The following is a 24,364-nucleotide window of genomic DNA, read 5'->3' as shown; positions in this document are numbered from 1 at the left end:
AAAGAAGCATTCAAAGGGCAGTTGTTATTGAGGTTCTAGGTATACATTACCTAACCACTTCTTATAAAAGCTGTAGCTGTGTCATATAACAGCATACTTAAGGGACTGTATTAAAATCGGTTTGTTTTGTTCCCTGGGTTTGGGTGCCAGCATCCTGTAATTAGACCTCACCCTAGGACTTGGAGAGCAGAAACCCTGACCAAGCTCAAAGGAAGCGATCCCTGTTTAGTTTTCCCCAGCAGGTCATTCCTCAGATGTGTTGGGAAGCCTGCCCTGTAGGAATAGTGAGAGTTTGGTTTGTATGGGTGGGGCACCCCTTCCTGGGCACAGAGGGCTGGATTCTGTAGTCTCTGAGCCAGCACTTGGTACATGAAAGAGGATGGATCTGTGCCAGCTGGGTGGAGGGCCCAGGCCTAAGGCAGGCGGAGGGAGAATGGCTTTGGAGTACATCAGAATGGCGACTAAACTTTAGGTCAGGGTCAGGGAAACAACTCTTGGGGCCTATGTATTTTCAGCAGCCTTTTAGAAGTGATAGAGGCTATGTGATGTAACCATTCACACTGCAATCTGTCAAATTATGTTAGCCCCAAATTCCTGGATTCCAGCCATTTAAAGCGATATTGGATGCATCAAAAACTTGACGTGTTGTAATACGCACTGACGTTGTCCTGTCGTTCTAGTTCTACCAGTAACTGGGTATCGCTGTGAGCAATCATCCCTTCACTGGTTCCCTCCTTAAGTAAACTAAAACTCTGGCCATCCCTTGTCTCACTTGGTTCTGTTTTAGTGATTTGTGATGACAGGATGTGTTGATGGCAGGCTCGTGTTCTTCCAGCTCGCTCAAGGCCCTGTGTGTTGTTGGGTTGGGAAACATTTGGAGGCGTTTGCAGAACTTGGAGGGGAGTGGATAGGAGATAATCTAGAGGAAAGGTGCCTGTGGTGTGTGCATCCTTCCCCACCCACGCCTCTCCCTGCACACAGGAATGTGGGGTGACGGTTTCTCTCTGGAGGTCTCCTGCATGTGTAGGAACAGAGGCCGCAAGCCCAGAGCCCTCTGTTGGCGGGTTTACACCTCTCAGTGCCTATAGCTTCGAGGGTAGCAAGATGCGAGCCTAACTCAGAACAGTTTCATGTTCAGTTTCATGCACAGTTTTTGTTCGTTGATGCTTGCTGACCTTTCACCCTCAAGCTACAAGAGGATCACTTAAAACTGTTTGTGATTTAAAAAAAATGCCCCTTTGGTGTAATGGCTCGGCACAGAGAAAGTTTTTCGACAGTTCTTCATTTTCTGAATAAGCTTGTGGCTTTTGAATGGTTCCAACCTCCGCTTTCCCTTCTCCCCTCCTGTAAGAGCTACACCACGCACACAGCCGTCTGTGCTGCATTGGAGGGGATTTATCAGCTCCCGCTCTGTTCGCCCCTCCTGTCCTTTCACCCTGCCGCCTGAAAAGAAGTTCGGCCTGTCTGCCTTGCCCTGTGTACTGGGTCTTAACTCCTAGAAGAGGACAGCACACCGACACAGGGGCTGCTGCTGGGTCTTGAGACTAAAGGAATGAAAATTCTATAGATCCGCGCTGGCCAGCAGAGCTCTCTGCGACGATGGAAATGTTCGTGTCTGCGTCATCCTGTACAGTAGCCACTAGCCAGTTGTGACTCTTGAGTCCTTGAGACCTAGCTGGTCTGGATAGTTTTAGTTAATATTAAAAGCCGCAGGTAACTAGGGTCTACAGAATTAGACCATGCAGTTACAGAGACAGGATGAGCATAGTTGTGAAATTCTTCTCTTTTATCCTCATGCTCTATCTTTTGTTGTTGTTTTTGGCTGGAAGTCTTTTTAGGTTGTCAGTGTAGTCAATTTCAGAAACATTCTCTTGGTATGTTATGTAGAAAGTCCTAACAAAGTGAAACAATATTAATATTTGTTTCAAATGCCTTTTAGTGTTTTGGGCAATTTCAGAACACTCTTGCCCATGGTATTAATGTCACAATGTTCATATTATCCTTGACTTCCATATAGCAGTGTATCACTGGCTCCAAAAATCGTCTACCGTTCTCATGTACCTTATCCAGGTTTTTTTATTAGCACCACATAAGTAATGTTTAAAATAGCTGCTTTTTTTTCATTAATTACTTCTTTTGCGTTCAGGTGCTGCTTCTATGACGGCAACACACTTATTCTCCTCTGATACCATTTAAATAATTTTTAAGATTTCCTTTTGGCTTTGTATTTATAGTTTGTGTGTGTGTGTGTGTGTTTGTGTTTTTGTTTTGTTTTTTTTTTTTTTTCTTTTTGTGGTACACGGACCTCTCACTGTTGTGGCCTCTCCCGTTGTGGAGCACAGGCTCTGGACGCTCAGGCTCAGCGGCCATGGCTCACGGGCCCAGCCGCTCCGCGGCATGTGGAATCTTCCCGGACCGGGGCACGAACACTGTGTCCCCCGCATCGGCAGGCGGACTGTCAACCACTGCGCCACCAGGGAAGCCCTTGGCTTTGTATTTAAAGAAATTCATTTTAATTGTGGAAAATTTGGAAATTTCAGAAAATTATGAAGATTCTGCTGGGGAGAATACCAGTTTTTATTACTAGTTTTATTTTCTCTGGTCTCCTTTCTGTACATTTATATTTTTTAAGCACAACGTAATTGTTTTATGCAGTGGAATTTCTACAGTTTAAGTTACATTGTAAGTCTTTCCTCATGTTACTAAGTGTTTGAAAATGTGATTTTTTTTTTTTTTTTTTTTTTGCTGTACACGGGCCTCTCACTGTTGTGGCCTCTCCCGTTGTGGAGCACAGGCTCCGGACGCGCAGGCTCAGCAGCCATGGCTCACGGGTCCAGCCACTCCGCGGCATATGGGATCTTCCCGGACCGGGGCACGAACCCGTGTCCCCTGCATCGGCAGGCGGACTCTCAACCACTGCGCCACCAGGGAAGCCCTGAAAATGTGATTTTTAAAAATCATGTGTAATGTTAAAAAAATTGTGTTCCATGTTTAGCATTAGTCTTTAGTATGGTACATGATACTTTTAAGGAAAATACCATGAAGAATATACACAAAATTGTTAATAGTGACTGATGTAATTTCACCTTATAAAAAAGATAGGGGCTTCCCTGGTGGCGCAGTGGTTGAGAGTCCACCTGCCGATGCAGGGGACACGGGTTCGTGCCCCGGTCCGGGAAGATCTCACATGCCGCGGAGCCTGCACGTCCGGAGCCTGTGCTCTGCAACGGGAGAGGCCACAGCAGTGAGAGGCCCGCATACCGCAAAAAAAAAAAAAAAAAAAGATAGGAGGATTATAGTTAGTTTTGGTTTTTATTTAAAATTGTTAGTAACAAAATGAGTTTATCAAAATTAGCAGGGTATAAAAGGTAAATACTTTGAGGAAGACACAGAACAGCTTTACATGTAGAAATAAATTATTGGCTCCATTTCTTTTAAAAAATCATTTAGGGGTTAAATATGTATAAAATATTATAATGTGAAGATTAGTAAGTGTCAAATTTATGAGAGCTCTAATTTTATTTCACCTGAAAACTTGAAGGTTATTTCTCAATGATTCTTAATTTTGATTGGTGAATGCTGGGAAATCAGTGTATTATGGATTACACGAGGCATTCCTAGCAAAATACTTTTAAACACAAAGAGATAATTATTTGAAACATTTTTCTCTCTAGGAAGAAAGCAGGGATGGGATACCTTTGAAAGCTTGGTAAGTTGTAGCATGAGGCCCCCCCAAGGCAATAAGAGCGCTTCAGCTTATGAAGGCCCTGAGGTGGCCTCAAGAAACAACTTACGCTTTCGACAGCATTTATTAGGCCTCAACCACTTTCTCTAGGCTTATGCTAGGTTTCGAGGGTTATTAATATGAGCAAGACTAACTCCTCTTGGTCAGTACCCTGACAATCAGGTATTAGAGATTGAATAGCCCCTGCAGAGCAGGTGGTGTGTGTCACTGAAGGCTGACCAGGAGAAGGAACAGGAGCTTTCTGGGCAGACAGAGGAGAGAGTATTCCAAAAGAGGGAATGGCATATGCAAGGGTGCTAAGGCTTGAGAGCTCAGGCAATGCTGAGAACGTGTCATTTGCCATACATGCCCTCAAGCCAGCTACCCTAGCGCCTTCATGGACTGTTGTGGGGTGTTGCCAGGTTTGAAAACGAAAGCACTGATATCCAGTCTATTGCATGGCTCAGAAAGCTGATGTAGGAGACCCCTCCCTCCCTCCCTCCCTCCCTCCCTCCCTCTCTCTCTCTCTCTCTCTCTCTCTCTCTCTCTCTCTCTCTCTTTAAATAAAGATAGAATTTAAACCAGTAAAAGGAGCAACAAAATAATAAAGACGAACTGTGTCGAAATCCTTGCACATAAATTCTTGTTTCTCCATTTACTTTCTTAGTACTACTTTCTAGAAGTGAAATTGCTGAAGTAAAGACTTCAAAAAATTGTCATCCATTTATCAGTCTTTTACCATACTCGCAGTGTATGAGACTATAGGCTTTGTCAGAGTTAGATTTGAAAAGGGGATCAACTGCTTTTCAGTTGTGACCTGAGTCTGCTCTTGGTTTCAGTCCTTTTCAAACATAGTTTTCCATTATTCTTTATTCTGAAGTAGGTAACATGGCCATGTTGGGATTCTTGTTCAATTTTACTTAATATTACTGCGATTCATTTTCAGAATCACAGTGTTGATAATCTTCTTTAACTTGGCATCATTTCTCTGTTTGCCTTTTGAAATCCATTATCTGAATCATTTAAAACATATATTAAAAGCTAAAGTATATATTATCTTCTATTTGTTTTTATAATCAAATAATTAAAGTATATATTAAACAAAAAATTGTATTTCCTTAGCACTGAAGTTGTATTAAGGCATACAGGTAGCCCTTCATAAAGCACTCATCATGTGTCATTGGTACTCTAACATGTATAATTACTTTTTTTTTTGGCTGTGTTGGGTCTTCATTGCTGCGCATGGGCTTTTCTCTAGCTGTGGCTAGCGGGGGCTACCCTTTGTTGTGGTGTGCAGGCTTCTCACTGTGGTGGCTTCTCTTGTTTCAGAGCGCGGGCTCTAGGCGCATGGGCTTCAGTAGTTGCAGCACGCGGACTCAGTAGTTGTGGCTCGTGGGCTCTAGAGCGCAGGCTCAGTAGTTGTGGTGCACGGGCTTCGTTGCTCCACGGCATGTGGGGTCTTCCTGGACCAGGGCTCGAACCCGTGTCCCCTGCATTGGCAGGCGGATTCCTAACTACTGCGCCACCAGCAAAGTCCCAACATATGTATAATTACGTTAATGTCTTAAAACCACCGTTGTCCTTATGCCTATTTAACAGATAAGGAAACTGACAGAGACACAGACACAGAGAGCTTTCAGTGATTCTCCTTAAATTCGAACAGTTCACGGGGAGTAAAACTAGGATTAGAAGCAGGCAATCCTGTCCAAATTACAGTATGTGTGCTGTGAACCACTAAGGTTCTTAGTGGCTTAGATGCTTACCAAATAAACCAGTTTTTTTCTTTTTTTAAATTAAAAAAATCGGATGGAACGTTTTTTCCGATAGCTTATTCATTTGAACTTCCTGGTTTAATTGTAGTGCCATTTCATTGGTGTTAGTGACTAAATCCATAGCAACCAAGTTTGTTTCACTAGTTGAAACACAGTCACCCAGCCCAGATCTCCCTTCTGTGTTCTTGTAATTATCGGTATTGTTTTATAATTGAGCATTGTGACCTTGAAGTCACACTGGCTCTAGGGCCAGTCACATGCATTGTACGGTCGAGCGCTGTTGGTGATTCAGGGATGACCAAGCCCTCTTGGAAAGGGTTCAAGCCAGGCTCTGTATGTACTTAATTCTGCTTGGTAGTATTGCCAGTGTCTTAACTTTTATTTAAATACATACAAGTTTAACAAGTCATATTTATTAGTAGTATGATGGTTCTATATTTTTGGAAGTCAAATATTAGCACAGTGGATCATAGTGGCTTGTTTTTAAAAATCATAATTTAGGTGATATGATCAATATACCATGTAATTCAGCCCAAATAACAGAGAAATATCTTTGAGCACATAGCTAATGCAGGGCACTCATTAAAATCCTCTAGTTCCTCGACTTCCTAGACTCCACAGCCTTTTATGCCTTTCTCTCACACAGGGCAACCCCTGCTACCCTGTCCCTCCTTTTTAACTATTTTTGGTAAATTGCTGTTCATAGCACTTAACTCGCATGTTAAGGTGCCTCCTTCGTATGCAGTAGCTTGTATAGGTAGCAGGGAACTGGAGAGCTTTTGGAGGCTGATCTTGGGTGGTAAGAAGTACTCCAGGATTTGCTCTAGCTCTGACAGGCTTGTCTTTCCTTTACGAGGTGGATCCCAGCCCTCAACATGGGCTGACTTCCTTGATTGGATACGTGAATAAAACAAGGTCTTAATTCTTCTGAGGGAGCAGGTTCTTTAATTAATCAACACAGGGTACTATTAGATATCTAAATTTGATTAAGGCTAGCGAAATGCTGAATGCAGCTGGTGGGCTGCTGGAGTTGGCCCAGCTCGGAGGTAATGACATGTTAGTGCACATAGGTGAGTCTTTGATTCTAAAGCTCTTAGCAGCAGACTAGGTCCTCAGATGTCCTGGTGTTGAGGTGATAATTAGGTGGATGATGGCCATGTACCTGGCTGGCTGCAGAGCATTTCTTTGGATAGGAAATCCTTTCTGAAATTCTGTTCTGAAGTAGCAATTGGAGTGACTTGTACTCTGGAGTCTTGAGTAATAAGAGGTCCTTATGTTTAAACATTTGGAGATTCAGTGATACCTTGCTGGTGCACTAGCAAAAACTGACTCCTGAAACCAGTTTGCCACTAACTTATAAGTTTGAGTATTTGTGTATCCAAGGATTTCTAGTAATTCCACTCCTAGGTATGTATCCCAGGGAAACTCTAGTGCATGCTTTCCAGGGGACAAGCAGAAGGATGTTTGCAGCATGGTTAATAATAGCAACAAATAGGCAAAACTTTAGACGAACAAGAGAATCAAAATAAATTGTGGAATATCCATACAATGGAGTATGATAAATAATAGTGAAAATGACTGGACAAAGTGTAAGCCAAATCATGGTTGGATCTTGGTAATAATCTAATGTTGAGTTGGGAAAAAAAACTCTTCTAAGACTGAACACAGTGTGATAGTCTTTTTGTGAAGCTCATAGTCAAGCACACTAAGATAATATACTATTTGGGCATATGCATATTTGTGCTGTAACTTAAAAAATAATGAAATGAGGTGGGGGGAGCCACAATAGATAATGTTTTAGTGACTGGGTTTTCAGATATTCTTTGTATTATTAAAAATTAAATAAAATGGGGGTAGGTGGAGTTGCTAGTATGTGGGGAGTCTTGTCTTCATTTAAGAATTGACTTGCTCTGATCTTTGGATGTTGAAACTTAGCTGGTGGTGCTGTCTGTCATATTACCTTTGAACGAGAAACAGTCCTTGCGAAGTCTCCCTTTTCTGCCCTCCCCTCTTTTCAGAATTTAAATATTGAAAGTTGTGTTTCTGTTCTTAAACTGAATCTAGTTCTCAGCGTTGTTGTGTGTCTCCCAGAGGGTGCTGCTGCTTTTAGTCTGTCTGGTGCTGAAGATACGTTCCCTCTTTGGTAAACCGACGTTTTATCTAAACAGTCCAAAACCTACGGAAGTTCACAGGCAAGAGTTTTCCAGTTCCCCTTCCTGGTCCAGCAGCAGAGCACAGGCCAGAGTTGACGCTAAGCGTGTCTTTTAGGGAATACTGAGTGCATGGTCACATGCTGGTGATGGTTTTGGAAGTAAGAGCAGCCTGGGGCCAACATCCTGTTATGCCTTATCTTTTTGAATTTAAACACCTTGTTACTTTTTTAGTTGATGGGAAGAGGAAGCAGCAGTGAAGCCAGGGAGAATAGAGATATGGAAAGAGCACAGAGCCCTGATTGCCATGGCTGTGTCGGATTGGTCAGAGGCCGAGATGTTAAGGATGACCAGTGTCCCATTCATGACCCTCAAGCTTCATTTCTGGCTGGTTGTTTATGTCTTACGGTTTGCAGTTCCTTACTAACCTTTTCTCAGGATTACCATACATCCAAATATCTATCTCATACCTCTTTCCAGTTCTCCCTTTTGGGTGCTTTTGATTAGTGAAGGCACTTAAAGACAAGTCCCAGGAGAAAAAAGAGGGAAAAACCAAATAGTCATCCCTTAAATGTCCTTTAATTGACTGTGTATGACTTACGCTGCAGTGGGACACATGCCAAACAGTTGTTCACCATAATAGGAATATATTGCACTGGAGAGAACTGAATGAGGGTCTGTTCTGGGCTCACACTGGCCATGCAATGATTGGAGAGGCTTTTCCAACCCTGTATCCTACAGCGATTTGTGCCATGACATTGTTCTAGTGTATTAGCTTACCTCTGTCCCCAGAGACCTCAGGGTTCATAGATGGCCTTCTGCTTGTTGAGAACTTATAAGGAACTAATTCTGTGATCTTGGTTAAGAACCAGACCTGAATAAGCCTTCATTTACTCATCTGTAAAATGAAGGATTGTACTAGATTATCTCTTAAGGCCCTACCTATATTTTGGTTTTAAAGTGGTGGAAATCAAGTAGAGGTTAGGGAAGACCATCACCTGCCTCCTGATATTTTTGCTTGAAAGTGAGGCAGCTGGAGATGCCATGGTCATTTAGGAAGCAGGAACCAGCCATAGCAGACAGAGTAGTCACTGGCCCTGTGAAGCAGACAGGTCTGCTTTCAGGGTTTTTTGATTCTAAATAACTTCACCTGTGTGAAGCCCAGAAGGGGCTCATTCAGTAGTTAAATAACAACAACAGCAAGCTAAAAGTAAGAGTAGGGGGGCATTCTTTCCCCAGTTCCCTTGGATGAGTCTGTGAGTGAAGCTTTCAATACCATGTGGGTTCTCTGAGGGTGTTGCCACCATCTTTTTTCCCCTCTGGAGAGACATAAAGAGGAGAATGTGGGCTGGTGTTCAGAGCATGTGTTTTGGACATTATAATTGCCAGCTGAAGTTCGAAAGCTTCAGGAGAATTGACTTTAACAATCAAAAAGCTTATGACATATGAAAGGAGATGCGAGCTCCAGTTATCTGAGGCCAGGGAGCTGGCCAGCCCCGCTGGAATCTTGCCTTTTTCATCCCTCTCGTCAGCTGCCAGGCCACAGAGCCCGTTTTGTAAAAGATCCTCAAGAAGCAGTGAGGGAAAGGAGCTTCTGTTTTATTAGATTAGATGAATTTATGTGTCTGGGGGAGGGGTGTCCGTGCGCTGGTGGTGGGGAGGGCGGCGGGGGCCCGTGCAGTCATCACCGAAGTGATGAAGCACCCTGGTAGCAGGAATGGGAGGCAGGGGGCGGGCGGGCTGGAGAAGGAGCATGTGGAAAGAGATTTCTGCAGAGTCTATCTGGAGAGCTGCCCAGGTTTCCCAGCCAAAAAAACAAATAAAAATAAATAAAAGGCAAGTGCTGAATGACACAGATTATGATATTAAAAAGGGATGCCACTGAAAATGTGCCATGGACCCTGCTGCCGGGCTGGTGGGGGAGGGAGTGTGTGCACGAGGGGGGCAGTCTGGCACACTGGGCACACAGAAGTGTGGAAAATTAAACTGCTCCGGTCCAAAGTGGCGCGCCGCCGGCCCACACCCCATGTCAGAAATTCTAAGATAAGGATTTGTCTGCATTGCAGGTTGAGGAAATTGCAGGATGAAAAGCAAGTCCATCTTTTCCTTTTTCTCATTCTAATTTATCAGGAAGGAAAAAAGCCCCAGACCCCTCCTCTTTGGTGTTAGATTCCCTCCCAGCCACATAAATAACCTCCTCTCCCTGACGCCTCCCCTCCCCCAGGCCCCTGCGCCGCTCGCCTGGCTGTCCTATTGCCGCGTGGAATCTGCACCGCCGGAATCTGCACTGCCGCCTGCTCGTTACGTACAGGGGAGGATTGTTGACAAGTGCTCTGGAGCCTGCCTCGCTGCGCTCTCCCTCCCTCCCTCCTCCCTTCCTCTGTCCTTCTTCCTCTCTGTCTCTCTGCAATGATCCGGCTCTGAGGATGGCTGCTCCACGGGTCTGTCAGGTGCAGTTTTTGGTGGCTTATCTTGAGGAACCTGGGATAGAAGGTCTGTTCCTATAAATAAAATAAAAATCAAATAGCTGTAGATTTGTTTCAGGCTGCTGTGGCTTTTGTTGGAGAAATAGGCCTTTTGTGGGTTTCCCTATTGGGGTCCTGATTAAATCCATTATGGGTGGCAAGGTGCCATATATATATATATATGAGAGTATGTACAAAGTGTTGCGATTTGCCTAATATTAATATTCTTTCAGCTTTGGTATCCTCCCTAGGGGCAATGGTGGCTCCTGCAAAGGTACTGTGGAAATTTACAAGAGAGAATTAATGTCGCTCTTAAAGCATTGAGCTCTGTTGACCATTTTGGCCAAATGTTCAGTTTTAGTCAGGCTTGTACGAGTTTAGACCTTTCTCTGGAGATTGAACACCATCCAGCTATGGCCGGTCCCTTTATTTTATTGCCAATTGATGTGATCATTTCCCAGCATTTAAAAATAGATGTTTCATTAAAGTTAACTAGTTCATCCTCACCAGAGCTTTGGTTTCCTTTATAAACAGCTTGCGTGTTTTTCATTTCCTGTCATACTTTGCTTCTCCACCTCGTCTTTCCTTGAAAGATGGAGGAAACTGAGGCACGTCAGCAGAGACCGAGTGGTTCTAGGTTAGACCTTCAAGCTTTGAACTTTGAGTGCTCTCATTCCTGCTCCCATATTTTGTGCATTGATCCATGTTTGTATTACTAAATAGAGACACAGGTGAGTTTTAGCAGCCATCAATTTTAGGTGCCTCAAATCTTTGCAGATTCTGTGGCCGCGTTCCTGGAGTTGTGCTTTCTGTACTGTTTCCTTAAGATTTCAGCCCAGGAACCAAAGGCTGTAGGCCTCTCTGAGCTTGCTGGCTGCCAGCAGGTTTTTTTTTTTTTTTCCTTTTGGACTTTGAATAGCCCACTTAATCCTTTACTATATTCATCTGAGAAGTGGGTGTGTAGTTGACTTGTCTGTATGTGAGGGGGAGGCACTGAGTGCACTGGGAAACTTATGAACAAAACAGTTTAGGACTTGCATGCGGCCCATTTTATGGGCTTAGGGAATAAAGGCAGCCGGAGAGGTTTTGGGGGGTGAGGATGTGGCTGTTTACTTCTCTGTGAATTATGATGTTAGGACACAAAGTGTTTGGAGTTGTGCCCATTTATCATTACCGGCTTGTGCACAAACTAATAACTTTATGGGATTTGTCGATTTGTGTTAAAGCCAGCTTTGTTTAACTTTGTAGAGACTTGCTAATACTGGACAACCGGTTTCTTTTGGTAACTTACTTTTGGTGGGGTAAATGTAATATGAAGCTTTAAAGATAACTCTCTCTCTCCCCCTCTCCCTCCTTCCATACACACACACTCACAGACCTATACTCTCTCACACACACACACACACACACACACACTTTAATTATTTACAGGTAGAATGTCACTATCTGGGAACATGCACCGCATATGGAAAATGTCCCCTTGAGAAGCACAAATTCCATGATTTATAAAACCAGATTTTGGCATGTCAGCTTATGTGAACAGAAGACTTTGGACATGTTGGTCTTGTTTGTCTATCTAAAAGAATTTCTCTAAAAATGCGCAGGGTTCCTGTCCACTGTGTCTGCCTCTTAAGTTCCCGGGCGCCGCAGTAAGTGGTCCATTGTTCTGCAGCTCATTTCCACACCAGCCTAAGCACAACATCGACTTTAATCACTTCTGTATGTGGAAAGCAGTTTTCGACCTCTGGGGGGTGGGGCTTGGAACTGGGCCACCTGTCCAGCAAATACTTTTACTTAGCTGATAGAGACTTGAGTTTCATGTTTTAGGGGATTCCAAGATTCGTGCTTTTGATGGACAGTCATAATTAGGTTGACTGGTTTGCCAGCATAAGGTATTGGGATGGGGCACGGACCTAGAGGAGGTATGACGTGGGATAGAAGGCTTAGGATAATTGGATTCAGGTAGAGCTTCTCATTGTAGAGCAATGTGGGTGCTTACATTTTAGTAATCATTACTGCTCAAGATACTGTATCTGTTCTGATCGTTATAAAAATCACGTCAAGGATAAAGAATTGGGAGGATGCGGGAGAGTATAGGGAGGAAGTGCCTTTGCCCCAGAGAAGTAGGAATTGTGCTAAAATGCGCAGCACGTTTTGCTCACTGTTGTCATCAGCAGAGTTTCAGTAGCTTCTGGGTCCATCCAGAAATCTTTCCTAGAGATTATGGATACTTCCCACGGAGGGATTTTGTATCCGGTGAAGTTCCGCCGTGGCTCTTTGGTTGTCGTGGTTGGAGCCTCTCCATGAGGAGTGTTTTCTTTTTCTCTCCTTGTGTAACTCCTGGTCAGGATGTGGGAGGAGAGGTCTTTTGTCTCTTGTTGGTGCTGACCCACTTGGGTTTTAGTAAGAGCAGCGATCTGGTTCCTCCCCCTGTGTGTACTTGTGACCTGTCTGCTGGCTTGTTCCTTTGTGCCTCGAGGTGAGGAAATGCTTCCTGGGCTAGGGTTCTGTTTGTCTCTTTTCCTGCTCGAGTCTCTTGAATTTAGTCATTTGCGTGATTCTGAAATAGGAGGAAAGGATGAGGTCAGACATTTTCCTTGCCTGCCCAGTGGCCCAACTTTTCCATGTTATTATCACTGCGTCAGAGTTTTTTCTAACAGCTGTTCTCAAAAAATCGAGCGTGCAAAAGACGGTTTAGATTACCCAAGAAGGTTTTGTGGGGAAAGAGTCTGGTGGTGGTGAAGGGCTTCTAGGGGATTGTCTGTCTGTCTATCTACTGTCTACTTTCTGGGTATTAAACTAACAAAAACCTGTGTTGCCCTTGTGTCTTGGGGGCTCCTTTGAGGGTTTGTTGGGGCTATGTTTGGACCCCGTTTTCTTGGCTGGAATGAGAAATCTGCACAGCTGATCTGAGAGCAGACAAAGGGGAGCCCTAGTCTGTCAGGGGCCATCCTCCCGAGGGAAAGGGATAATTATTTTCCATAAGCTGAGGTATTAAACCACGCTCATTTGTGCTTCGTTGACCATGAGTGTGGCAGTGACATCATGCCTCACGACTGTTATTTGTTCTCAGCCACCTCAGCGTCCTGAGATGGAAATGGGTGTCAGTGGACCAGCCTGGGCTTAGCTTTGCGGACCCTTCTGCACTGCTCACCCCCTTCCCTGGACCCTGCGATCGATCCAGAAGCTCAGCTGCTGACCTGAGTGTGTACAGTTGGGTTTAAACTACATATTCATGTTGACCCTGTGAAGCTGGCCCGAGCCAGAATTTCCCTGGCATCTACATGCAAAAAGCAAACAATCCAATTTTCCTTCCAAAATTTGAGTGAAAATAGGCTTTATTGTCTACTAGTAGTGGCAGCAAACTTGACATTCTGAATACCTCAGAGAGGGTCCTACCTCAACCAAGGGGCTGCTTTTATAATTTTTCCTCTCAACTCAAAGTGCAGCAGCCGGCCACCCCCATCCTCCAACACACACACACACACACACGCACGCACGCACGCACGCACACACACACACACACACGCTGCTGCAGCAAATGAAAGCTCTCTTTGGATGCTTGACTGTTTAATATGTAATGTGATACCTTGTCTCGCAGTGACAGGGTGACAGACGGGCATTGGCTCTATAATACAGAATTACCTTTTGTGCATCTCTTCTACAACAAAGCCAAATACACTGACTCTCCCTAATATGCTAATACGTTTGGTGTGCTCCAGATGTTTTGGAAGCTCGGGAACAGCTTCAAAGGTCTCCTTGTTTTCCTTTCTCTTTAACCCTTCTTTTGTGAAATAAGGGCATTAGATTTTCCTTCAGTTTTGTATTCCATCACGTACGTGTAGCTGATGGGAGGACTGGCGAAACTTCTTTGTGTCTAAAACAGAAAATTGTAAGCACTGCCCATTCTAGTCCCCCCTTTTCAGATGTTAGGAAAGAATTTCCTTCTCTGTGCACATTTCTGTTCTGAAATCTGTAGCTCTCATCGTCACTTAGCTGAAGGAATCTTTGGCCTCATTTGTGTTTTAAATTTCCCAGCCCCCCTTATGTTAAGGCCAGGGGGAGTTGTTCATGCGCATCTCCAGCCCCCAGAACAGGACTGCTCCTTCCTCTTGCCTGCTGCCGCCGTTCCAGGCTTAGGAAGAAACAGTTCGGGTGTGTTGCCTTGAAAGCCTCTTAGTTGCTTGCTCATTTGGGAGCTGAGGGTCCAGAGCTCCTGAATTTTGTTTCCTTGGGGTTCTCAGCTCGTGAGCATGGGCACTGCCCTTGTGGTGGCCTGTGGCACGCCGCCCCGTCAGCTGACGGTGACTCGCCGAGGGCTGCCTTTACCGCAGTGATTTGGAATTTTCAGCTCATATTTATTGCTCTTGTGAAAGACAATAGATGTGGTTTAATTTAAGTTCAACCTACTGAATATTAATAGAGGAGAACGAATGCTCGTGTGGGGAGGCGGTCTTTGGGCCATCGCGTCTCCTCTGTGTAACCTCCTCCCCCCGACAAAGGTTTGTGCTGATGGTGGGGTTGGGCGAGGGTGGGAAGATAAAGCCAGTTGGTGTGTTTGGAGGAGAGGATGCCGTTTGATTATTTCTCATTGACTAAAAATAATGTAAGAGATCGGTGGCAGGGCTTTGTTCCATAGCGGAAAGGAAAGGCAGTACTCATTGGCTTGTCTGATGGTCTGATAACGGCTCTTCTGCCCCGTGGTGTCGTGTTCCATCTTGCTGACCTGGCTTTTCTGGACTGGGCAGGTGGTACGAGTTGGATGAAAACGTTCAAAATGAAATAAGGGAGCCAGTCCACTGGAGATGTGAATAAGGGGGTGGGTGGTGTGCAGAAAAGAAAAAAGCCCAGGTTTATCCAACCATGGAGACTGTCTAACTAAAAATAAATGTACATTTTCTCTGTGCTGATGTCAGGACGGGGGTACTCAAATTGAAACAGTCAGTTATACGCAGAACAAGTCCGTCCCCCCCCCCCCCCCCCACTGTAAAGGCTGGAAACAGCTGAGGTCTCCTAGTTCACAGAGCAGGCAAGCAGTCCCTTTGTGTCGGCCCCTTTTTCCTGACCTGGAAAGTGAATGACAACCCATCTGTATGGTAGTTCAGGTAACAGACATTGTTAATCCTTGGAATGGAGGCATCTTTGGTGTTCTTTGAAGATATTAGTCTGATGAGGGCTTGGGACTGTGGACTCAGCGCTTTGATTCATTTTAATGGAGCTCAGTCATGCCTTAGTGTTTCAGAGCATTCTCATCCTTTTGCCTGACATTGAGCTCACATACAGTCAATTAAAATTCCCCCTTTTCGTGTAAAACTTGATAATCCAGTTTCCCTGAATTTGTGCTTGGGCAGTTGATTTTTTTTTTTTTTTTTTTTGGAGAAAAGAAACATTATATCCTTGTTCTAGACTGATGCCTCTTAGATATGAACACTTTTTTTCCATCATGCATTACTTTTTAACTGTATTTGTCATTAGCAGGCTCTGATAGCTTTGTGATAAGTTTTGTAAGCAGCCTTCTTTCCTTTCACAAAATTAATGATCCAAGGTGGAAGAAAGCCCCAGCAGAACTTGGGTTTTGGGCGCCTTACTGTGAGTGAACTTTGGATTTAGGTGCCTTACCGTGAGTTGTATTATGATAGATTGTACAAACATAATTGGTTTCCTGAGATCTAGTGCACACTTGCCCAGAGCTTATAGTGTCTCAGGGCAACTAGATCTCTTACTGGCTTGAATCTTGCTTCCCCCTGCAATAGCGGATCTCAGGATGTGGCCCCTAGACCAGCCAAAGCAGAACCAGCATCATTTGGAAATTTGTTAGAAGAGACACACTGGGGTTATGCCCAGGGCGTAAGTTTGAGGGTCACTACTCCTTACAGTCTACAGAGGTTCTTCTTGTCAGGAGGACAAGGGCACAGCTGTCATTGGATAGCTGAACGTTTCTCTGCTAACTCATTCCTGCACTTGCTCACTCATTCACTCATGAGCTGCTTGCTCCCTCAGCAGATGCTTGAGATCTTGGTGTGTACGTACCAGAGGGGACAGCAAGTGCTTCTTCCTCAGGCTCACCGAGCAGCGCCTGCTGGCCCCTCTGTTTCCTCCGTGTTCCAAACACAGCTTCAGACAACCACCTCTTCTTCCTCCTCCACTGTCACCAGCACCACCACTGGTTTTGCTTTTTGTTTTTTAGGTGTATTGTACATACCAGCTTTGCTCTCCTTGTTTTGCTGTCGCAGGTTTGCTTGCTGGCTCCAGTGATTCATATTCACTGCCCTCCCCTATTGCTTGCCCTGCAAGTACAGGGTTTCTTCTTTGTACGTACCGCTAACTGATACACACAGGAGTATCTCCTCTCACTACTAAAATGTAGGCTTCGTTGGATTATGCCTGTATCCCCAGTGCCCTGGCATATGGTGGGTGTTAAAAAATGAAGTTATATTTCCTTCCTCCTTTCTTGCTTTCTTCTTCTTTAAGTCCTTACATACTTTTGAAAAATTTGAATTCAACCAAGAGTACGCTTTTATTTTAGAGATAATCCCCCCCTTAAAAAATTAATTTTATATATGGTTCCATAACCAGAATTTTTATTTTGAATTTACCATCCTTTTCAAGTGTGGTAATTCATCCATTAGCACTTCTTTTTTTTACACGTGACTTATATTATGTCCCTGGGCTAGTTTCCTAATCTGCGTTTATAAGTATGGTCTGTATCTTCCTAGTATTTGGGTGGGCTGCTGCGTGGTCATCCCCCCCACCGCCCATGACAGTACTGCAGTGCTCTCTAATTTAGTGCTGGTCCATAGAGATGTTATTTCAACCACATATGTAGTGTTAGTTTTCTAGAGCTGCATTAAAAAATTTTAAAGAAGCAGGTAAGACTAATTTAAATGTATTTGACGTAACCTAATAATACACCCAGAATATTTCAAGAATTAATATCAAATTATTAGAGAAATGTTAGTTATAGTGAGTTTTAAATAAGGTTAAATAAAAATAATAGTTCATCTTCTTACTCACATAGCCATATTTCAAGTGCTCAGTAGCTCCCTGTGACTAGCAGTTACTGTAATGGATAGCACTGCTCTCATCTTTGAAATGTTGGCCACACTTCAACCCTTAGAGTCATAGATTTCCCTGCAATTATGTCTCCTGTTTGCCTCACAGTGCAAACTCCCCACATTTTCTGTTTCTCTGGGAAGTTGCCTAGTGTTTTCATTTCCATATTGTAGTCATGACTCCCAAAGCCACAAGTCTAAGTGACAGCCATGGGATTTTATTTACTGCATTGTATTAGATTTCCAACGTTATGTTATTACTCATACCCTGAAATGATGTAAAAATAGATAACTGGGGAAATGCATGCGTAAACAGGCTAAGTCCCAGGGTTTTGTTGCAGTATACTGTGTTCTTCCAGAAAATCTTACCCAATATGTAGAATATTGTGTTCTAGTATAGTGTTTACTGCAACTAATAGGAACCGCTCTTTAAGTGCTTCAACCAAAAAGGGATTTCATACAGGGACGTAAGTGCTTACAAACTTGCTGGAAGGGTTGGGAGAACAAAAATCAAGGGGCCACCCTGCCCTTTTGGCTTCACTTAAAAGCCAAACACCGTGGCTGTGAGAATGCAGACACTTGCTAGCATTTCTGCTGATGCCCAGAGGCTGGTGACTAGACAGTGGAAGTGGGGGCCGGTGGCTGTGGACACGTGTGTGGGTACAAGTCCCCCATTGGTAGAACCTAAGTCGTATCCAGGACCCTAGCTATAAGGACATCTGAATGCTGTAAGAGCAGGCTTTTATTCAGCTGTGACCCGTTGGCTGGTGGCTCAGCAGCTTCCGTGTCACTTGCCATAGCCCTTTTCCCGGTCTGGGTTACTAGTGGCCCATCCTGGGGCCACCAGACTCCCTCTTCCGCCTGGGGCCATGTATGGAGTCGTGGAGAACCCTTATCCTCTGAGACAATCAGATTCCAATACAGTGACTCTGTTACAGTGGATTGCTATGAAGAGCAAGTTGTACAGTCAGACCTCTAGTTAAGAACTGATATATGGCCACAAGGCAACGATGGAGGCTTTTTCTTGGGTGGCAGGTGCTGGTTCCTGAAGACAATTCCAAAAAGCATTTCAGTGTTTCTGGAGTAAATATGTAGCCCTGGAAGGGTAACTAGTTTGAATCGGTGCTACGTGAAGTTGGTTTCTTCCTTTCCACCCCCCAGCCCTGAAAGATGTTGATGCACTTTAGAAAGAACGCTGTAGTGTATTATTACAACTACACATTTCTGCTTGACTTTCCTACCGTTGGAGTTATTTCTTTGGTAGGCATGTCACTCTCGTGTAAGGTCTAAAGTAGGATGAGGTGGGACTTTTCCCCCTCCATTCACAAGGGATATGTACCTTCTGATTCTCTTCTATCCAGGAGATTCTTGTCTGCCCTCATCAGCCACTGTGTAGGGTTAACTGTGGTAAAGTGCTGCTTCCTGATGTCATGTATTTAAGTGTTTGTCCCCTTTTTTCACCTGTAGGGCTCCTTGGTAATGGCCAGTCTAAGGGATTAGGACCAGCATCAGAACAGTCAGAGAATGAGAAGGACGATGCATCCCAAGTGTCCTCAACTAGCAACGATGTTAGTTCTTCAGATTTTGAAGAAGGGCCGTCGAGGAAAAGGTTAGTACCCAAGGCTGAACATACTGGTGCCTTAAACCAGGGACTTCAAACTAGGTGCCAGTCTTGTCCGCGTGGGAACAAACTTGGGCCCACTCACCCGATCTCCTGATTTTTTTCATAGAGGAGCCAGAATTCTGGATTTTTGTATCAAATATCCTGGTTTCTAAATATTGTCCACTAATTATTATTAGAGATGAATAAAGCAAAAAAAAAAAATGCTGTGGACCAAAGAAAACACTTTCCTGCCATAAAAATTGGCCAGAGAGTTGCCAACTTGTAATTCCTGTCTTTGCTGTTCATTGTAATTGATTTTCATCAGTTGTATTCTTGAGTATATTAGATGGTATTTCGCCATTTCTAAAGAGATGTTTCTAAAAATTTGAAGAATTAAATGTGGTGTTTCTGAAACATTTTCCCCCTTGTCAGGAAAGCAAAATCCACTTGGTGTTAACCAAGTTAGTAGGTGTGAAATCGGTTCTTAAAATTAATTTACCAGCAGGTTTTTAATTTTTTTAAATGACTTTCCTAAATAAGCTTCAGATAGCTTGATCAGGAAGTTGGCTATGGTAGTTTGATACGAGTTGTGGCGTCATGGTCAGACAGTGACATTATATAATAACGCTTTTAATTGGGTGTTTTAAAAACCCTTTGTTAGTAATCAGCCTTATTTCACGCCTCATGTTGTCTGCGCGGAACACCACCCCCGCCTTAGAATTTACATTTCATTTCATTCCTTTTCTGCTCTCATATTCAGTGTTTTCCTAGATGACAAGATTAATTACTTTTTCTTAGAATCTGTTTTTTGGAGAGGTTTGGGAAAGGGGAACAAAAATAACTCCTGGTCTGGACTTCGTTGTTTGCCCTTTCTATATACAGCATCATAGTTACTTTTCAGAAACCATCTAGATGTGTGTATCTAATGAAGAACTGAGTATGGTGGCAAACTAAGAGGAAGGGAGAAGAGTGACCATGTGTGGATCCTTAGAATCCTTAACAGAACTGTACGTTAGATCTGAAATTTGAGGTGCATAGCTCCAAGCCTTGAGTTTCCTCTGTCTCGCAGTGTCTTCGTTTAGAATACCCATGGTATAGAGTCTGTATTAACTTCCATCCTCTTTTCCCCTTGATCCTCGGCACTGTGTCTTAGAAGGTGTCGTTGGATTTGTTAGTACAATTAGCACGCGTACGTAAGAAGTATCTCTGCCAGTGTACTGGACTTTGTATGTTACTCTATTTAAAACCATTTGGCTGAGTGTCTCAGTGTAAGCCTTTCATGCTGCAGATGCTCTGTGACAGACATCCGCTCTACCCCAATTTGAAAAGTGCAGCGTCACAAGAGGGGGGTGAAAGGGTGTGTAAGAAAAACCACATTAGTAAACATACTGGAATGTGTAATAATACTCTCCATGTTTCCGAACATGGGTGGGGGGGGTCATGCATCATCTTTCATCTGTTTTTGAGGAACAAAAGTCTGGGATTGTGGTTGGAAATGACAGTACCCATCCTTCAGCTACATGGCCGTCCATCACCCTCACCTTTGGGGAGGTCGGTCAGCATGGGGGTATGATGACAAAGGCCATTAGGCTTCATTCTCTTGGGGTGGGTGTGGGGAGCCCTTTGTCCCTGGCTCCTAGTGCCTTTCTCAGATGGCAGTGCTGCCAGCTTCCTCTTTGCACGGGACTGTGGTCCTGTGTGGCAGCTGTGTGCAAATCAGTCAGTTAACTTCAGTTCTCCAGGGCAGTGAAAAAGAGAAACTTTGTTTAGGGGAACTTAAGGAAAACTTAAGGCATTGCTAATCTGCTTTAATTATTAGTGTGCCAAGTACCTTGTTTTACTGAATTACAGATTCATGACAGCATTTTGGGGAGTTACGACCACAGTCTACTATCAGGGATATATAGTGTAGATTAAGGTTTTGACAGGTTAGGCTAGATTTAGGGCTGGTCTGGGGTGGCCTGCGTTGCAGAAAGGGGCTACACTACCCATCCGTAGTTTACGGATGGGTAGTGTAGTTAGGGCATAAATGTCTTGAAGTGTTGCAGGGTACATAGCAAATAGAAAATAATAACTTTTAATAATTTTTGGCTTATTTTGATTCCTTGTTGGTATTTAGCATAAACGTTTAGTATAAATTCTGTGGTATGAGCCCTGCCTTGTAAGGGTATGAACTGGAATCTGAATTCCTGGAGCTTTGTCAGTGACCGTCAGACTTCAGTGCTCAACCTTCCTTCACGTTACATGTAACGTACCTTTTCTAAGAAGCTGACGAGTGCGCTGTCTCTGCTGATTCCAAGCCAAGCCCAGAGTAGCTACCTAAAGTGGTGATTTTGAAATGTCGCTGAAGCTACATTGAACTGATTGTTGACTAGATCTTACTCTTTATCTAGCGTCTAAAATTCCCATAAATACGCACGAGAAGAGCACGTTTTATGATGCAGCACTTGCATTCTCTTTTGGCATTTAGACTTCCTATGTGAGAACACTGAGTCCTAAAATTCCAGTCATGATTTATGTATTTGTTTTGGAAAATGCTCCCTCTCTCTCTCCCTCTCCCTCTTCCTCTCTCTCTCTCCCTGCCTCCCTCCCTCTCTCCCTCTCTCTTTAGAATGATACGAATTGCTAGCTATTTTGTACAGTTAATTGCTCTTTCTAGGTGCATGTTTTTAGGATCACCAGTTAATATGCCTTTGTCTTGGTGGGGGAGGGAAAGAAAGAGGGAATTTATGTGTTTGACTTCCTTAAGAAAAATTGAAATCTGATGTGTAGACTACGCCAACCTCAGTTTAGACCTTGCCCTGAATTTCCAGCCTGCAAGTTGAAGCAATTCCATTTTCTGATTGATGCTTGTAACACATTTCTTAAGTCTTTAGTCAAAACATCCCATGTGTTTACGCTGTGTTATTTTTCTACCGGAAACCCCCTAAGCTATGTTTGGTCCTATGTACTTGCTGCCATAGGTTTTACTTAAGTTGGGGATCTTTTTGGCACATAGGAAGCAGTAGAATCCAGAGTTCCATAGGATTTATTTTTCTTGATTGAGGCAAAAATAAAAGGTATCTCTTTACCTCGTCATTAAAAGGTCATCATCTAAAGTCACTCTTTGTAAAAGGAGAAGCCAACCTCTCTAGAAGCTCTTCTTTGCCTGTTTGATGGACAGGGCAGCCCAGCCATTGAAGATCTGAAGGAGTCGGCGCTGGTGGGAGTTCCTAGGTGTTGGTTTTCTTTTTCTTTTGATCCCTGTGGTAGGTGAGTTTAATAAATAATTTTAAAAATCATACATTAATTAGTTCTTACTGTTTAGAATGGAAACATTGTAGAGATTTTCAGCCTTTCATCATGCCATGCCTAGCTCCTTACCCTCACCCCCTTATATTGCTCATCCCATGATACTCGGTTATTGTAAAATTTGTTTCCTGCAAGAAGTATCTGAGGATTTTTAGAAACCAGAATGGACCAATTTTGTCAGTCATGTGTGGATAGACTGTGAGAAACTTGGGAATGATGGTTATGGTCAGGATAGGGGTTACGTGTTTGGCTGGTGGAAATGTGGTGTACAAAGAAGTTGGTGAAATGGTATACTTTCAGGTGTAAGTGCATGGGAGATCCAAAATGCATGATCCCTCAGGGGTCACTGGACTTGGCCACTCAGATATCTAGCAGAATTAAGTGTTGTATGTACTTATTTTATCTTTGGATGGGTGGTAGTTCTCAGGGATGTGTCATGGGGACCTTGTGGTTAAGAGTATGGGCTGGAGCCAGACCATGTGGCCTCTTCTGGCTCAGCTGTCTGTTACGTGTTCTTGGGCAGGTTCTGTAACATCACTGGGCCTCGGTTTTCTCATCTGTCAAATGTCAGTGACAGTAGTGACCACCTCATGGGGGGTTTTGTGTCCCAGGCAAATTGATTCATGAGGAGCTCCCAGGTATATAATGAGGACTCCACGTGAGATATTACTGTGAGCTGTCATTGGCGTGTATGACACGTGAATTGCTACATGGGGACATGCACATTCATTGAAGACTTCTCAAATGTGATTTTGATTTATGCAAATTGTGATTTCTATCTTTTCTCCATGGCGCCGCCCTTACCGCCATCCACGGGCAGATGGAAAAGCGTGGGCCTATGTCCCTCTTTTTTTGAAGTTACTGAGTCACGGGAAGGACCCTAATGGTGTGGAGTGTGAATTCTTCCACAAAGCTTGTTGTGACCAGGTATTTGCTTGCATGGAGCAAGAGCAAGTGTGAGTGGGGTGAGGTTGTAGTTTGTGAAGGTGCTATCTGGGCTATTCACACGTAACTCACACCTAAGCCCTTGGGGGGTGGCCCCTATTTCACTAGTACTTAATAGTAAGATCTCTGACACACTTTTAAAAACAAACTCCACGAGTGTCTACTGAACTAGTAAAAAAAAAAAAATAGCGTGGACTGTGCCTCTGTAGGGATGTAAGTGTTTTCTTTTTGTTAAACAAAGAGCTGCTGTATTTTAGTTATTTAAGCCTTTGGGAGTGTAATACTTGATGGAGTTCAGACAGTCAGCCCTGCTCTAGGAGGTTGGATTTTGAATGTGGAGTGTTAGGGGTGAGGACTTGGTGTGGTTCAGGTTTTGGGTATGAATACATGTTGAGATGGTGAGAATTCTCCCAGGCTTTTAATAGGCATCCCTTTTACAGCTGAATTGTCAAATATTACTGTTTTCCTTATTATTTCTGTTCCGAGGTGCTATGTTGGCATGCAGTAGTTTGCTACCTCCAAGTTTGGAAAGATAGGCCCAAATGCATAGGATTCTTACTGGGCAGCACGCAGTGTTAGAAATTGGAGTTATTCAACGTGACCATCCTTAGGAATTAGAATTTTAAAAGCCTAAATAGTTTTTACATATCTCTGTAACAAAATGCATTGGTAGGATAGATAGTTTAATGTTAAATGCACTATTGATTTCAGAGCTATCTTGACTGAAACATACTCTCTACCTACAGGAAGTAAAAAAGGTGCAAATCTGAGGAACTGAATATTATGTGGCACCTTTAATAACCACAGAAAATAACTGTGGAGTTACATAAATGTAAAAAATGTAGGGCTTCCCTGGTGGCGCAGTGGTTGGGAGTCTGCCTGCTAATGCAGGGGACACGGGTTCGAGCCCTGGTCTGGGAGGATCCCACATGCCGCGGAGCAACTAGGCCCGTGAGCCACAACTACTGAGCCTGCGCGTCTGGAGCCTGTGCTCCGCAACAAGAGAGGCCGCGATAGTGAGAGGCCCGCGCACCGCAATGAAGAGTGGTCCCTGCTTGCCACAACTGGAGAAAGCCCTCGCACAGAAAAGAAGACCCAAGGCAGCCCCAAAAAAAAAAAAAAAAAAAAAGTAAACCTAGCTGTGTCTAGCCCCATCTGCTCTTCTAATTTACCCACACAGCTGTCACTTCTGGTGCTCTTCATTCCTTCCTTTAGATCTATGTGGCTTTCTGGTATCATTTTCCTTTTGATTTTGCTGTAGGACTTTAACATTTCCAATTTCTGCTGGTGTTGGATGACTCTCTTAGGTTTTTTATATCTGATAAGGTCTTTATTTCACCCTGATTAAAAAGAATCTTCTTA

At 43.7% G+C, this 24,364-nt stretch overlaps 1 protein-coding gene across 2 annotated transcripts in view; it reads left to right on the top strand.

Moving 5' to 3' along the window:
- Positions 1–24,364, top strand: part of JARID2 (jumonji and AT-rich interaction domain containing 2) — a 244,949-nt gene that overhangs the window by 129,607 nt on the left and 90,978 nt on the right. For both annotated transcript variants that reach the window (XM_082639766.1, XM_082639765.1), the window contains exon 3: positions 18,631–18,772. In XM_082639766.1, coding sequence (XP_082495892.1) covers positions 18,631–18,772 — 142 coding nt within the window. The remainder of the gene's footprint in view (positions 1–18,630; positions 18,773–24,364) is intronic.

The sequence above is a fragment of the Mesoplodon mirus genome, assembly GCF_964341445.2.
Source record: "Mesoplodon mirus genome assembly, chromosome: 12".
NCBI lineage: Eukaryota > Metazoa > Chordata > Mammalia > Artiodactyla > Ziphiidae > Mesoplodon > Mesoplodon mirus.
Note: the sequence above shows the minus strand (reverse complement) of the source record. Positions and strands in the feature narration are given on the sequence as shown.